Source organism: Schistocerca americana, chromosome 4 (genome assembly GCF_021461395.2).
Source record: "Schistocerca americana isolate TAMUIC-IGC-003095 chromosome 4, iqSchAmer2.1, whole genome shotgun sequence".
Taxonomy (NCBI): Eukaryota; Metazoa; Arthropoda; class Insecta; order Orthoptera; family Acrididae; genus Schistocerca; species Schistocerca americana.
This window is the reverse complement of record NC_060122.1, coordinates 593,388,401-593,406,404: the sequence shown is the minus strand read 5'-3', so window position 1 is coordinate 593,406,404 and position 18,004 is coordinate 593,388,401. Positions and strand designations below refer to the sequence as shown.

Below are 18,004 nucleotides of genomic sequence, written 5' to 3'. Positions count from 1 at the left end.
TTGTTTTCATTTCATTAAATGAGTACTATCTCAGCTGTTAACTGAGTTTTTATGTAAAATACGTTCCTACAAACAATGGCTTACAACTGTATAATTTGTAAGTGTGATGTTGTTAGTTATCTTTATAGTGTTGATGGGAAAGAGACTGGATTGGATAAATATCGCACCCTCCTACTGTCTATCACTGAAACATTTGTAAAGCTATGTAATCGTGTCATAGTCAAATGGTGACGAATTAATGAATGACGAGAAAGCTATTGCATTTCTCTCACAATTAATTGTGTTACTGGTAGTCTGCATAAATCTCTTCCATTCTAAGCTGCTGGCACTTCTTGAGTGGCCTACACTGAGTGGGGCCACTTACCACATATCCACAGTATCTCTCCCAAGGCGCGTATGAATATGTCTGATAGAATGGGACTCATAGTGTTCAAGTCTAGAATAGTAATCTGCTGTAATTTATTGCTTGCCTCATGTTGAAGTATCTGAAGTTCTGTAACACCCAGGTGACCTACTTCTACTGCACAGAAATACATTTTAAATCACTGGACCACTTCATATGTTGGGGTAGCTGAGACTGGGGAGGTGAATTTGTTATCTCTCATGCTGTGAAAAGTATGACAGCTGTGACGGTGAAGACAATGAAACTAACACTGTCGAATACATATTAACACCATGTTACACTTGGGAGATGTTCTTTAGTGTGGTAGACAGTTGACAGCTCCAGCTATTGAGCCGTTTTAACATAATAGCTCACTAACAACTGCGAACAAGCACACATGTGATAAAAAAAAAAACTCGTGACGTTATTTTGTCTACTCACATGATAGAACTGGACAGGAAATTCTGCGTATGTGTAATCTGTCTGTAAATGAAAAGTGAGCGGTAATCGTGGTGGGAGAAGTTACCTTTCCCGGGAGGACGCTGCTACAGCTGCCGCACAGAATGACTAAGAATCCGTCAGCTTCCCCTCTAGCAGAGTAGAACAGTGTGCAGATATTTGCGTGATTTCTGTCCATATGGGTTTCTTATTAGTATCTCATATCTGTACTCCATGCAGTGTCAACGCACTTTGTGAAAAAACACCGCCATGCGTGTCTATGCACTGTGTCGATAGTAATTAGTAAGGCGTGCAGCAGAGGGTCGCTTTAACATTGTGAAACGCCCTGTAGTTGCTTCTTGTGACATAGTGGGGCAGGCAGACTGGGAAATCACCTGCTCGCTCTTCCGTTTGCGGACCTGTGAAGGAGGGAAGCGCATCCACAATCCGGCGACCTACCTTCCCTTACGCTTTTACCCTCCACCTGACTTCCTCCACCCTGCTACACCCCTATAACGCAATAAATTTGTTTGTTAATACTGTTCTACTGCCCGTTTAATACTTGTTCTTAACTCACATCAGTTAATAAAAGAAATTAATTTTATACCATTAAAACACTGTCTTTTAATGATCTGCGATTTTTTCATTCCCTGCAACGCGGAAACTGTCATTCCGAGCAAAAATGAATTGGAGCTGTTTTGTAGGAGATTTAATGTAGTTTAATTTTGTACTGGGAAATATTTTCGCTAGGTTTTCGCCGCGGTTTTCGAGTTATTGAAGGAAAACTTGAAAAATATCCTATAATGGTCAGCCCTGCCCACCCATCTCCACGCTCACAATTGGTCGGGATTTTTAGAATTGCGTTCATGGCGCTCCCCTCGTACACTGTACAAGAATTTTTGATTACACGATTTTTTCCCCTATTCGACCTTTTTCGATTTTCGTTGGCTGGATAAATTAAGATACCGTTGTCTGACTTCAGTACTGCAATCTGCTATTGCATTCTATGCGTGTTGGTGAGGTTGATCCAGATATGGTCTTTTTTTCTGGTTTTGCATGGCTGCATGGTACGTGAACTCGCAGAACAGTATTCGTTAGACTTCTGAAAATTCTGATCAATTAACATCGATAAGCTCTATATGAGGTGAAAACAGTAGTCTGTAAAAATCTTGTACTATCTCAGAGGATCCGCATCCTATTAATGCCTACGAATAACTACTGGAAACGTACTGAGAATTCAAAACACGCTGTTATCAATAATTTGGTTTACGATCCAGTGTAGATAGTAAAATCATCACTATTCAGTGCACGGTCTTTAAAAAAAACATCTTTGGACAAATGAATGTGTGATTATCGGGCATAACTCCACACACCGCACGAGATCTTGGCGAATATTTAAATATAACTTCTTGAAACCGTTTTTGGCGTGGTTCAGATGTCCAAACCCATATTTTGAATGAAAACTATGTACGGTGGAACGTTCCATACGTGGAGGTGAAACGTGGGTCATCAACGACTGAAGTAAAGAATATACGGTTAGTCATGATGCTACAAGGCGTTTTGAGTTCTTCAGAAAAATAGGTAGGTGATTTAGGGAAATACATATATTAAACAATATGTACGAAAACCAACAAGAAACAATAACAATGGGAGGCCAACAAATGAGGGTTGGAGTTAAAGACGGTGCACGGCAGATAAGTAGTCTTTTTCCATTACTATTCAACCAGTATAAAAGAGGCAAAGGAGAAAATAGAAGTTCAGAAGTACGATTAAAATTCATAGTGAATGGACATCAATGCTAAGATATGTTGGTAACATTGTTGTCCGCTGTTGAAGTAAGGAAGACTTAGAGGACCTGTTGAATGGACTGAACAGTCCACTGAAGACTAAATATGGATTGAGAGTAAACAAAAGAAAGGCAAAATACAAGTAAAACATGGCGGTAGAAGCAAGGAGGACACAGGCATTAACACTTCCAGGGAGACCATCCTCGACGTGGGAAGGCTTATGGCACAAATGTGTGCCTTAATCTGACGCTGAGACAGTAAAATTGGAGCACAGCATTTTGTGGAAGAGAATCATGGACTGTAGGAAATTCGGAAAAGAAGAAAATCGACGGGTTTACTAAAAAATCATGGAAGAAATGAGGATCATCTCTGCCGACTCGGCAAGGAAAGGAATATAGGGAAAACACTGACTAGATGAAGGGACAGTATAATAGAATATTTCTACATAAGAAGTAATTTAAAGGAAAGTGGTACTATATAAATGCAATGTAATTGGGAAAATTCTCAAAAAGTAAGCCGATGCCTGTGTAAATGTATGAATTTCCTCTTCTCTTTTACATTATATCCACACAACTATGAACAAATGTACCCAACCTGTGAAAAGCTCGCCCAAGCCTGAGATGCTTCATGTTCTGCGCGGGAGATCTGTATAATGTTTGGCACCTGATTAAAATATTAATAATTTCTTTAGTTCACGAAGAGAATAAATGGAGCAACTGCCACAGTAATAGAGGGAGACGTGTACGACAAAAACTGAATGAGATGGAAGATAGGAATATATTCAACACATATGGACAAAATGTGATTTTCTACTCTGAGATGAAGAGGTTGCCACAACAGAGGAAATCACGAGTCGCATCAATTTAGTCAGAAGCTGATGACCTCCAACGGAAAAAAAACCTTAATCGTTCTCTTCTCGCGTGCACATGCCGCCAACTACACGGTATTGTATTCCTGATATTTCTAACAGTGGCACTGCATCCTTGGATAACCTCAGACACTATTGTCTTTCCAGAGTGAGTGTGTAATTTAAGTGATATTCACGTTTTCTAAGACCATTCCTATACGGTCAGCAATATTTTTAGTTCAGGTTCAAAAGACCTTTATTTTCAGACAAGTATAGTAGCTGTATGGGCTTGAGCATTATTATAGTAATTACTGTGCTTGTTGCTTAGAACTCTTCGTGATGTGATAAAAGCACCAAGACACACATGAAAATCTCGATGAAATTATTGAAATAATGATTCTTGGAAGCAACATGTGCGCACGATTTTTGTCACTAGCGCTCTTATGAAAAACTTCCAGGACGGCAGTCGTCAGAATGTCTGAAATATAGCTACTGATGAAACAAAATACATGTACAAGTGCAACAATGCTGTCTACTTCCTCTTGCAATCCATCACCCATTCACGCGCAACCACGCGTGATATCTTATAATGTCCTGTAAAATACAATATAACCGCTACGCTGAAATAGTAAATCTCGTACACGAGGTACCGCGATCAGTCACTTTGAAACAATACAAAAACTGCTTTACAGTTTAGGTACAATGTCAGATATACACATTTCAAGACATGTACGACATACAAGAAGTAGTCCTGAAGACTTAATTATCATCTCAATAAAATAAAATTGCGTAATTAATTTTCGTCTGTTTGCGATTACAGTCTGCAGTCCTAAAGTACATTAACATTCCAACACCCACAGTATCTTCGCATGCCATTAAACGAGAACAAACGAAAATGGTGCAGCGCTCTTCCAATTGGATGTGCAAATTTGTTTTGGAGCTCTAATGATATGTCACAGTACCGTGCGTATTTTCCAGCGTGTAGCAGTACTACAAACGTTTACTTGAGAAAAAACAAAAATTAATTACCTAACTTTATTTTTTTGAGATGATAATTAAAACGTTACGACTACTTCTAGTAGGTCTAAGAAAGGAAGGCAGATAGTCTATTGACAACCAGTTCTTTTTTTTCAGCTGACAAAGGATGTGAGTCGAAACACCCAATCTTAGCTACGGAGGCGGTGGAGGTGGTCCATCACCATTAAATTACATCGAGAAAGAGGTAAAGAAATAAGCACAAGTCAGCTGGTGAACTTACCCATTTTGCCGGGAACGATATCGAACTGCGCAGGTGCGTCGTGCACGAAAACGGGCCTGGGAGACAGCTCCTGTAACACCAACAACAGGCACCGTCAGTTAGTCACTACGCTGAGCCGCTTGCAACTGCTATTAAGAGTTCACTTCGTCTTTTTTGCGTGACAGAGATCTTTCAAGAGATATCGAGAGCGAAGTAAGTACAAGTGGGCACTGGCTCTCTTTTGCAGATAATAGGAGCGATGTCGCCAGTACAGAGTTGAAGGATAAGGCGTCCGGTCGTTTCTCGAGAGTTATTCGACAGACCTTTGGAAAACCTGAACCAAGTCTGTCCGAACGGAATGCTAAATCGCTTGTTCCCACATAGACAGTGCGTCACAGCTGTGTCCATCAGTCGGGAGATGAACCGCATGTCGGTTAAAATCCATATATTGGGACTGCGGCTAGTTGTTCACATAATTCACATCTTCTTCGCCGTCATCTTCTCACTGTGCACGTTATAGATAAAAAGAGGAGCCACCAGAGGCGTAATAATAATCACTTCTGCGATATCAGAAAACAAATTGTAGAGATACATTGGAATAGCCACCATTACGTTATTTTACACTATGGCTGTAAGCAACGTTAACAGTAGATTTTTTTTAAAGAAATCTACACAGTATGAAAGATCCCGACAGGTTAAAACGGAGTGCCAAACCGAAAGTCAAACCTGGGATCTTTGCGCCGTCCGTGGGCAAGCTATCTACCGACCGACTTACGATTTGCCCTAATAGCTTTACTTCCGCTAGCAGCTCATCTCTACCTCTAAAACTTAGCTGCAGAGTGAAAAGAGTGAAAATTCGTTCTGGAAACCGTCCCCTAGCCTGTACCAAAGCCATGTCCCCACAATATGCTTTCTTCCAGGACTGCCGGTCCCACAATGTATGCAGGTGAACTGCAACGTTTGGAAGGTAGCAGATGCGATATTGGCGGAAATAAGGCTGTCAGAGCGGGTCGTACTTTATACTTGGAGAGCTTGGTGGGTAGAGTGCTTGCCCACAAAGGTAAAGGCTCCAGAAACGAGTACCGGTTCACATGCTTTTAATCTACCATGAAGTTTTAAATCTGCAAACACATTGCCGCAGAGAGAAAAATCCATTCTGTCTACACAGCATGGTCGTCGGAGATACATATAAATGATCCAGCCCCATGAGGTTGTTCGTGGGAGATGCTGTTGTCTGTAGAGATGTGGCAGCGCTTGAAAATACGCATCTCAACCGAAGTTTGGAATATCATAGAGTTCACTACAATGACTTCTTATAGTACACCCATTGAGGTTTTTACAATACCTTATTAACAAAATTTTCGTTAGTCACCAAAAATCACTAGAAAACAAAGCAGGCTCTCTCCTTAAGTGCACATCTTGAAAAAAAAAAACAGTGAAAATCTTTGTTTCGGTATGACGATTATTAGTCTTTACTAGTAAGTATGTACTCCCAGCGTACGAATGAGTTCTTCCACTCTGCGAGGCATGCTCTGGATGAGACTATTAAGTTTATCTTGGTTTATGGGGTCCCACTCCTCAATGGCTGCTTCAGTGAGGTCCTGAAGATTTTCAAGTGCATTGGGACGCTGCTCAATGGCCACCTTCAACAGGTCCCTTGCATGCTCAGTTGCACTCGTATCTGGGGACTATGCTGGCCAGGGCATTCGGTTGATGTTGCATCTTTGAAGATACCGAGTCATTGCCAAGAGTACAGTGCAGTCTTACATTGTCATGGACTAGGATGAAGTGGTCACAGGATTCACGTCTGTAGGTCCTCACAATCGTTTGTAGGATCTCTTGGAGATATCGGGGAGCAGTAAAATGGGAATTACAAGATTCCATCGTCCCATCATTATTGCCGCCCAGAACATTACACTTCCATCTGCAAACTGAGGACATCCTGAACGTATCGGTGCTCCTGGTGTCGTTTTAGCGCTTTTCAAAACCCTAACACGTCAGTGTACGGTCGCAAACCAATCCTGGTCTCATCAGAAAACAAGACATTACTCCACACTGCAATGATCCAATGCTGATGTGCAAGAGCCCAGGTCCTTCGATTACGTCGGTTCCGTTGGTTCAGTGCAAAACTTCTCATTGGTCTTCTGGAACGAAGGCCAGTCTGATGCTGTCTTCTATGCATTATTTGGTCTCACATACGAATCCCTACTGCCCGAAAGATACCATTTCCATTATTTTTGGCAGCTGATGTTGGGCGCCTGTGAGCAGACAATTAGAGGAAACGATCCTGCGTTGGTGTTGTCACACGACGTCTATAGTCCACATTTGTCGTCTTTCTCCTCACCTTAGACACGCACCTTTGAGTGACATGTAATCGATCGGAAACGTCTTGTTGTGTTTGACCTTCTTAAAGTTAAGTCACTGTCCTGACTCTGTCAAAGTGTGCACGCTTCTATGTGGAATGTTACTGCGGTGCTGAACACAAACTGAATGACGCTCTTGTTGACACAGGACTGCTCGCTGTGTGCCGCTACGGCAGCGGTATGTTTACATGACTGGGAAACGGGCACAATTCACGCCAGTAGTAAAACCGTCCAATATGTGGGTTCTAACTGGATGCTGCTTGAAGTGCCTTGTCAGTGAGACCTGTAGTATCGTAGACTACATTTTAAGGTAGCATTCCGAACTTTTGTTGAGCAGTGTAGTTGCAAAATGTAGGAAGACTTGCAAAGTATCGATATTTGGTGTACGGTCTGGCAGTTGACACTAAAATAAACAAATGTTACGTTATGCGCATAAATAAGCGTTACGTAATGCGCATAAATAAGCGAAAATACTCGTTATTGTATGATCAGAAGATTGCCGAACAATCACTGGAAGCGTTTACATCCATTAAGTATCTAGAGTATGCGTACGGGGCGATTTAAAGCGTAACGACAACGCAAAACTGTTTTTGGAAAAGGCAGGATATCTTCATTGGACATAGCTCACCACGAAGGAGATAGCGTACAAAACCCTCATTCAAAAGATGCTTGAACATTGCTCGTCAGCCTAGAATCTTTGCCAAATAATATTGTTAGAGTAGACAGAGCAGCGAGTCTTTTCACGAGTTCGTTTAAAATCGCGATAGCGTCACAGAGAAGATCATCCAATTCCATTAGCAGAAGGTACAAGAGAAGTTCAAATGGCTCTGAGCACTATGGGACTCAACTGCTGAGGTCATTAGTCCCCTAGAACTTAGAACTAGTTAAACCTAACTAACCTAAGGACATCACACACATCCATGCCCGAGGCAGGATTCGAACCTGCGACCGTAGCGGTCTCACGGTTCCAGACTGCAGCGTCAGAACCGCGCGGCCACTTCGGCCGGCACAAGAGAAGTGTTATGCTTTACGGTGTGTTTCACTGTTAAAATTTAGAGAGTATGTCGATATTCTGCTTACTCGAGCATCTCCCGAAATTACCGGGTATGTAAAATTAGAGAGATTTGAACTCAAGTGGAGACTTACTACGAATAATCGTCTTTCTCGGACACCTGGCGGGCTGCGGAGAAGCGGGGGGGGGGGGGGGGGGGGGGGGGGGGGGGGGGGGGGAGGGCGGAGAATGACACTAGTCGTCCGTCACCACATGCCGTAATGTATGTAGGTTTAGAATCAGAAAAGTGATTAGCGTTCCGACTCTACCACGACGTTGAGGCCGAAATCGTTAGAGACGGAGCGCCAACTTCAATGCATGTACCGAGGTGGAAGTGACTTTGCCTGTTTCGGAAGCAATCCCCACATTCGAGTATGTCCGGTAAAGACGAAACTGAGTGATTAGCAAGTTAAAGAATGAGGAGGTATGGTAAGTAGTGTCGTAGCAGCTTAAATCACCATACGGCTTTTTCAACGACAGCATAACAAGACAGATTTGTTCGCTGAACCTTCATCTAAATGATATGGTCCTCCACCTACAATGCCATGAATGTGGATGAATGTTAAAATCTACCAGAATGAATGAAAATTATTACAAAATATAAATCTTGATTTGGCCCAGCAACATACATTACAACATTCAACTGTCCCCGTTGTAATGGTAATTCAGTTCATGTAAGAATATTCATTAAGTGAAGAGCTAAACTGGCGAAATAAGCGATGAAGCCATTCGTCAGTCGAACGAGAATAGAGACTGGAATTGATTGTGGAGCCTTGTGAAGTTACCCGTTACCTCTTGTTTGTACCGATTTTGAAAAATAGTGGAAATCCATGAGTAAGAATTGCAGGTTGTAGATTTGAGCGAAGGACTGCTGATAAATAGGAAATGCATTTCTGAATTAATGATAAATTATGAAAACCAGACTGGTAGATGTGGTACATCAGGAATCCCTGGAGGATTTCGAAAATATAAAATAATAAAACACTGCACCACTTAGGGCTTCTCGTGAATAACACGATGATTTTCAGGGATTTATTCCTGTTTCCGTACAGCTGTTTACATTGATATTTAAGCGTAACGAAAACACCCCTACGAATTACATCTCAGGGTTACTCTAACCAGGCGGCTGCCGCCTACAAGGCAATACGAGGAGCTATCTACGATGGCGAGACACGTGATCGGCATGTGGCTGTTCCCTTATCGCCATTCCCAGCAGGTGAATGCTGGTGATTTCGCTGCTTCTTCATTCAAGCAGCTCCTCATCTGACCTCACGAGGCTGAGTGGATCCCGTTCCACACCTCATTACCTCAGAAACAATCCAAGGAGGTATCGAGAATCGAAACCGGGAACTTCCACGCTTTCTTCTCTTTCTTCTTTCTTTCGATCTGTTTCTTCACTGTTTATTGTCAGTGGTTCTGTGCAGACGTCGCATGATGTCTTTCAAATTCCATCCACGAGAACTTCATTCAGCTTTTTTTTTTCAATTATAAAAGCTGGGGCCGGCCGGAGTGGCCGAGCGGTTCTAGGCGCTTCAGTCTGGAACCGCGCGACCGCTACGGTCGCAGGTTCGAATCCTGCCTCGGGCATGGATGTGTGTGATGTCCTTAGGTTAGTTGGGTTTAAGTAGTTCTAAATTCTAGGGGACTGATGACTTCAGATGTTAAGCCCCATAGTGCTCAGAGCCATTTGAACCATTTGAACAAAAGCTGTTTAGTCCCCTGACCGAACACGCTGATCTACTGTGCCAGCAGCCATTCAGCTATGAATGCTGTTAATGTGATATTTTAGTTGATAAAATACCAATGTAAATAGTTGCACTGAAAAATGGGAATAAGTTCCTGAAAAGCACCTGGCAATGCATGGAAAAAGTTGAGTGGTGCAGTGTTTTAGTATTTAAAACATTAATGTCATAGTTGCAAGCTTTCTAAAAAGATTATGATTGAACGTCCCGTCGACGCGTGTCTATTAGAGATACATCATGAACTTGAAATAAGTTTGGAAGAAAAGGAAGTTAGCCGTATCTTCTTCAAAGAGACTATTCCGGCATTTGTCTTAAGACATGTAAGGGAACCAATGAAGATCTAAATTTCGATTGGGATTTAAGAAGAGGCAAATCGTAAACCTAATAGGAGTTAACAGGGACAGAAAGCATTATTTTTTATCATCTTGCTGTGGTTTTGAGAAACAGAAAATAGGGATCGATGTACGGGTCACGTTCGATGGTCCAGAGTCAGTGGGATCGGTGATCAGCAATCGCTGGACCAGTTCTGAGCAAAGTGGCAGCCGAGAGGCAAGTCCAGAAAGGGAGGCGAAGACGAGGAAGGAACCAAAAATGTTGTAGATGGTTGATACCCCTCTACAGGAGTGTGGACGACAGGTGTCAGGAGTGGTACAGCTTTTGTCTTAAAGTTATCTACTAAATACGAACGTTCACGCATTGTGAAATTGTTCATTTCTTATGCCCAAAATGTATCTATATACGAGGGGCGTTTGAAAAGTCCGTGCAAAGTCCGAGAGATGGCACCACCGACGCGTATCGAGGTCATATGTAGTTAGTAGCATCTTTGAAAGAACGCACACCAAGTTTCAGCCATATTGATCTATTTCTTTGTGTATGCCATTCGTCTGAATCAAGGAAGTCTAGTGATTATCAAAAAATGGACGATAAAGAAGTTCGTATGGTGATTAAACATTACTTTATGAAAGGAAAAACATAAACATTACGGTGACTCTGCATATTCGATTAGAACAATTTATAAGTGGTTTCAAAATTTTCGTAGTGGCCATATTGGTACAAGTGATGCTGAACGTTCTGGACGCCCTGTGGAGGTTACGGCTCCAGAAATCGTTGATAAAATGTAAGATATGGTGATGGATGACAGAAGAGTTAAGGTTCGTGAGATTGCTAGTGCTGTGGGCGTCTCGAATGAACGGGTACATAATATTTTGCATAAAGATTTGGACATGAGAATGCCATTAGCAAGACGGGTTCCGCGATTGCTCACGCTTGACCAAAAACGGAATCGTGTGAAGTGTTGCAAGGATGGTTTTCAGCTGTTCAGGAAGAATCCGTAGGACTTTAAGCGTCGTTTCGTCACTGTGGATGAAATATGGATACATTACTATACTCCTGAGACCAAAGAACAATATATACAATGGGTTACCGAGGGAGAATCTACACCAAAAAAGGCTCGGCCGGAAAGGTTATGGCGACTGTCTTTTGGGATAATCCTCATCGACTATCTGGAAAAGGGTAAAACTATTACAGGTGAATATTATTCATCGTTATTGGACCGTTTAAAAACCGAGCTGCAAAAAAAACACCGGCGATTGGACCGCAAAAAAGTCCTGTTTCATCACGACAATGCACCAGTACACACCTCAGCAGTTGTGGTCGCAAAATTAATGGAAATAGGATTCCAACTCGTTTCACATCCCCCCTATTCTCCAGACTTGGCTCCCTCGGACTACTATTTGTTCCCCAATTTCAAGAAATGGCTGGTGGGACAAAGATTTTATTTAAACGAGGAGGTGATTGCAGCAACTAATAGCTGTTTTGCAGACTGGGAGAATTCCTATTATTTGGAAGGGGTCAACAAATTAGAACAGCGTTGGGCGAAGTGTATAAGTCTAAAAGGAAACTATGTCGAAAAATAGAAAAGGTTTACCCCAGACACGTAAGTAGTTTTTAGTTTTGCACGGACCTTTCAAACGCCCCTCGTAGTTTTCAGCTGTGTGTGTATTAATAGTGTAGATAAAGGACGGATCTATATAAATATTGTAGATATTGGTCTGTTGGCTGCCTCATAACACGTTAACGATTACAGGTGGTTATAAGTCTAATACTCTCATAATTTAATATTGTTGTAGTAGTTGTTGTTGTCTTCTCTCCGAAAACTGGTCTGATTCAGCTTTCCATGCTACTCTAACCTGTATGAGCATTTTCATTTCCGAATAGCTACTACAACCTGCATCCTTCTGGGTCTACTTACTGTACTCATCTGTTGGTCTCCCCCTACAATTTTTACCGCTCACACTTCCTTCAGTAGTAAATCGTTGATCCCTTGATGTCTCATAATATGTCCTATGAATCGACCCCTTCTTATAGTCAGATTGTGCAGTAAATTTCTGTTCTCCTCACTTATAATCAGCACCTCCTCATTTGTTATGTGATCTACCCACCTAATCATCAACACTCTTCCGTAGCACTATATTGGAGAAGCTTCTATTTCCTTGTTGTTTTTTTAATTCTTTATCGTCCACGTTTCCACTTCCATATATGGATAGATTCAGAAAAGACTTCGGCACACTTAACTCTTTAGCCGGCCGAAGTGGCCGAGCGGTTCTAGGCGCTTCAGTCTGGATCCGCGCGACCGCTACGGTCGCAGGTTCGAATCCTGCCTCGGGCATGGATGTTTGTGATGTCCTTACGTTAGTTAGGTTTAAGTAGTTCTAAGTTCTAGGGGACTGATGACCTCAGATATTAAGTCCCATAGTGCTCAGAGCCATTTGTACCATTTGAACTTAAATCTATATTCCATGTCAACAAATTTCTCTTCTTCAAAAACGCTGTTCTTGCCATTGAGAGTCTACTTTTTATATCCTCCCTACTTCGGCCATCATAAGTTATTTTGCTGCCCAAATAACAGAACTCATCTGCTACTTTAAGCGTCTCGTTTCCTAATCTAATTATCTTTCACCTCATACTTTACTAGAATGTATTAAATATTGCACGACAGTCGCTTGTTTCTGGATTCAGTCAAAAACCGGCAGAATATTCCATTACCTACTGTCGCAGTCCTCGTATGGGCACTTCACTGGTCCGTGTAGAAAGCACTTCACCCCTCCCCATTTATCAGTATCACAGTAGGCTACGTGATAAAGAAAGTGAAACTCTGCCGAACTGAAGCTCCTAGTTTTCGCCTAGGTATTGAAGTAGGACATTGAACTCACATTGCTGGTCATAATTCTTTTGAGAAAGACTTCAGTATGTGGAATGTTAAAGCTAAGGGTGGAACCATCTATTGTGTTTTGTGATTCTCAGAACAAAATTCTGGTAAGTAATGAGAAGTTTATTGTAGCCTTATTTTTCTTCGTTGACTGTCTACCAAGCACAGAATTTTTAAAAATTGTTGCGAAAGTTGAAATATTTTAAACTTCTGGCCTGGCGAATTATTTCATTCACTTTCTTCACAACTCGATCTCTTCGATCATCATCGTTGCACATTTTTGTTTTCATAAGAAACACGCTTCGATACTAAAGCGAAACTTCATCACATGCTGCTCATTCATAGACAAGAGTTCTTTAGTCTCATCTGCTGCGGGATTTTTATCAAAAAGAGAATTTCGTTACAATATGCCCTTCGTATGTTGCGGGCTTTTGTCAAAATTCTTGGTCGTGTAAGAAAAGATGAGTTATCCCTTTTCGATGCTTACCAGGTGCATCTGCCCCATATTTTTCGTGATTCACGAAATATATGGCGTTTCTTTTTTATGGCTTTCATTGTGGCCTAAAACCATTAGGCAGTGATTTACAGTTAACACCATATGGTTTCGGTACGGAATCCAGCAGAGGTACTGTAGTGAAATCGTCCTCGATAGTGCGAATCTACGCGAAACAGAACAGAATCCACCGTGGGCAGCATATGGCTGACACTTTACCTTAGCGAAAGGTAAGTGTGAGGTCCAGAGAACTGGAGGCTCCTTTGTGCGCTCGAAACCCGATGATAGAAACCGACACTGCCACCTGGATTCCTTCAGGAAGCCTTGCGTGGGCGAATGTGCGGTGTAGCTGTGGCGGTTTTTTGCTTCTACAGGTTGCAGTCTGGTGTCGCATGCTCCTCGATTGTGAGCACTGTGCCTGAACGAAGGGTAGCCTGCCACGTTCTCACTTAGCACAAAAGTAACTTGGCTGATAAATTTTAATAAATCACCTGTGACTCTTCACCTGGTATTGCTGAGACATTATATTCCGAAAGAAGCCGCACATTTTCCACCGAAGATGATATGAAGTGGTTTTTGTTAAAATTCTTGGTCGTGTAAGGAAAGATGATTTAGCTAAAATCTGTTACTTGCTTTCTGGCAACGTTTGAAACAAAGAAATACATTCTGTTTGGAAGCGTTCTGTCTTTGTTCGTCATAGGGATTAATCAATACGTACAATAAAGTAGTTGAGATCTTGGCGATGCCGAGCATCTCTTTATTACAATTCTGTTAGTCCATCACACTCTTCCCCCTCACTCCGTCCATCTGCTTCTCCCCTCTCTCATTCCATCTAGTCTTTCCCCTCTGTTCATCTGGTGGGTTGGGTTGTTTGGGGGCAAGAGACCAAACAGCGAGGTCATCAGTCTCATCGGATTAGGGAAGAACGGGGAAGGAATTCGGCCGTGCCCTTTCAAAGTAACCATCCTGGCATTTGCCTGGAGCGATTTAGGGAAATCACGGAAATCCTAAATCAGGATGGCCGGACGCGGAATTGAACCGTAGTCCTCCCGAATGCGAGTCCAGAGTGCTAGCCACTGCGCCACCTCGCTCGGTGTCCATGTGGTCCTTCCCTCTCGGTCCATCTGGTCTTCCTCTAAATTCATCTCCATCTCCCCTCTCTATTTCGACTTAATCCCTTCTAACTCCGTCTCCTACTCCTCCGCCTCTGTCCATCTCCTTACGTCCCTCTCTTTGCCCATCTCCTCCACCCTTCTCTCTCTATCCATCTCATCCTAAGCCTCTCTCTATCCACATTACCATCTCCACCCCAATAGGAGTTTTTTGGTTCTTTCCAGAGTAAGTAATATGTGAACAAAGTTTGGTTGAAATCTGTTCAGGGGCTGGTTTGAAATTAAATGTAAAGTTTGTTGCAAGTCTCTCATTCTCATAAATTGGATGAATAAAATCTGGGTATTCTCACGTTGTGGGCTAGGCTCCCTTTTCAGCCCCACCCCTACCCCTTTCATAGGTAGATGGTTCTTACCAACAAAGCGATTCTTTTCAAACAGTAAGTGGTATGTGTACAAAGTTTGGTTCATATCGCTCCAGTGGTCTACGAGAACAGGTGGTACATAAAAACATACACACATCAAAAAAAGTTTTGCATCACCCTGGTTCCCAGAACTCCTGAAGATAGACGATAACTGTGGATATTGTATCACAGACACAGTCCCTTTGACTATTCAGAAATGTCACTAAACCCGCTCAAAGATGTAAACAACCATGCATGAGCAGCGCGTATTAGACGGAGGTATTCCGACAGCCGATCAGCTGCAGTCACTCCACCAGAAAGGAAGTACACGGCTCCTGCTATCTGTAGTACAACCAAGCCTAGACGGTCAATACCGCTCTTCGATTGCGTCCGCATTGCTACTTTGTGCCAGGAAGGGCTCTCAACAAGGGAAGTGTCCAGGCGCCTCGAAGTGAACCAAAGCGACGTTGTTCGGACATGGAGGGGATACAGACAGAGACAGGAACTGTCGATGACATGGTTCGCTCAGGCCGTCCAAGGGCTACTACTGCAGTGGACGACCGCTACCTACGGATTATCGCTCGGAGGGACTCTGACAGCAACGCCACCATGTTGAATAACGCTTTTCGTATAGCCACAGGACTTCGTGTTACGACTCAAACTGTGCGCAATAGGCTGCATGATGCGCAACTCCACTCTCGACGTCCATGGCGATGCCCATCTTTGCAACCACGACACCACGCAGCGCGTACAGATAAGCCCAACAACACACCGAATGAACCGCTCAGGATTGGGCATCACGTTCTCTTCACCGGTGAGCGTCGCATATGCCTTCAACCAGACAATCGTCAGAGACGTGTTCGGAGGCAGCCCGGTCAGGCTGAACGCACTGTCCAGCGAGTGCAGCATCGTGGAGGTTCCCTGCTGTTTTGGGGTGGCATTTTGTGGGGCCGACGTACGCCACTGGTCGTCATGGAAGGCGCCTTAACGGCTGTACGATACGTGAATGCCATACTCCGACCGATAATGCAACCATATCGACAGTATATTGGCTAGGCATTCCTCTTCATGGACGACAATACGCGCTCCCATCGTGCACATGTTGTGAATGACTTCCTTCACGATAACGACATCGCTCGACTAGAATGGCCAGCGTGTTCTCCAGACATGAACCCTATCGAACATACCTGGGATAGATTGAAAAGGGCTGTCTATGGACTTCGTGACCCACCAACCACTCTGAGGGATCTACGCCGAACCGCCGTTGAGGAGTGGGACAATCCGGACCAACAGTGCCTTGATGAACTTGTGGATAGTATGCCACGACGAATACAGGCATGCATCAATGTAAGAGGACATGCTACTGGGTATTAGAGGTACCGGTGTGTACAGCAATCTAGACCACCACCTCTGAAGGTCTCGCTGTATGGTGGTACAACATGCAATGTGTGGTTTCCATGAGCAATAAAAACGGCGGAAATGATGTTTATATTGATATCTATTCCAATTTTCTGTACAGGTTCCGGAAATCTCGGAATCGAAGTGATGCAAAACTTTTTTAGGTGTGTGTATATACGTACGAACAGTTTTATAATATGTATGGATGACAGCGTGGTTTGTGCTTGTGTGCCGCTATAGTGCGCAATCCGCCCCGCAGCCCCATGAGGGTTGTATGGTATGGTATCGCTTCATCCCCCATCCATGAAGAAACTTTCAGGTTGGAAATGCACGGGTTGTGTTTGAAGATATGAGTGTCAAATGAGGGCATCCCGTCAATGGACTTATGGGAAGTCATTCAAGCAGCTGAGAATCGTGTGGCGAAAGGCCCGAGACCGCCCAGAATGTTCGTAAATGTTCTAGAATGTTCAAGACATTCGTAAATGTTCTAGAATGTTCAAGACATAAAGTTCCATTATGTTTCTGATGTGGGGATACGCTCCAGATCAAATGGCGAAAGTGAGATGCATGCGTCAGTGTATACTTTTGAAAACCTGTTAAAGCAGATTTAGGAAAAGTGAAAACGATAGAACGTGAAATAAGGTCCGAGAATGTTCTAGCTTTTAGTATCACTACAAATAATGCACAAGGAGAAACGTTAAGGTGCTGTGGTATTAATTTAAAAGAACCATTCTCTTTCATGGTCCGAGAATGTTCTAGCTGTTAGTATCACTACAAATAATGCACAAGGAGAAACGTTAAGGTGCAGTGGTATTAATTTAAAAGAACCATTCTCTTTCATGGTTACTTACATTATATTCCCCTATAACCCGAAATCCAAAGAATCTGTATATCTGTTCATCAAATAAGATGACCAATACAGCCTATTTTATAAAGAAGTATAGTAACAGAATAAGTTAATTAAGTATGAAATAAATTAAAAGCAAAGAAGAGTTGTTTCATTAAATTAAATAAAACTATCTTGAGAATATACTTATTTAGTTTAGCTTTATATTTTTTGAATTTAAAGGATTTCTGGTCAGATGAGTATCGGGTAATATCAATAGCAGCAGAAAATGGTATAACAGGTGTAGGATTCGTTATGTATAGGAAGGTAGGGCAGAGGGTGTGTTACTGTGAACAGTTCAGTGACGGGTTGTTCTAATCAGAATCGACAGCAGACCAACACCGACAACGATAGTTCAGGTATACATGCTGACGTCGCAAGCTGAAGATGAACAGATAGAGAAAGTGTATGAGGATATTGAAAGGGTAATGCAGTATGTAAAGGGGGACGAAAATCTAATAGTCATGGGCGACTGGAATGCAGTTGTAGGGGAAGGAGTAGAAGAAAAGGTTACAGGAGAATATGGGCTTGGGACAAGGAATGAAAGAGGAGAAAGACTAATTGATTTCTGTAACAAGTTTAAGCTAGTAATAGCGAATACCCTGTTCTAGAATCACAAGAGGAGGAGGTATACTTGGAAAAGGCCGGGAGATACGGGA

At 42.6% G+C, this 18,004-nt stretch overlaps 1 protein-coding gene across 1 annotated transcript in view; it reads right to left on the bottom strand.

The window, feature by feature from the left end:
* LOC124612817 (calpain-C) overlaps positions 1-18,004 on the bottom strand; it is a 461,947-nt gene that overhangs the window by 303,163 nt on the left and 140,780 nt on the right. Inside the window, exon 3 of the mRNA XM_047141237.1 lies at positions 4,713-4,782. Within this exon, the coding sequence (XP_046997193.1) occupies positions 4,713-4,782 (70 nt within the window). The remainder of the gene's footprint in view (positions 1-4,712; positions 4,783-18,004) is intronic.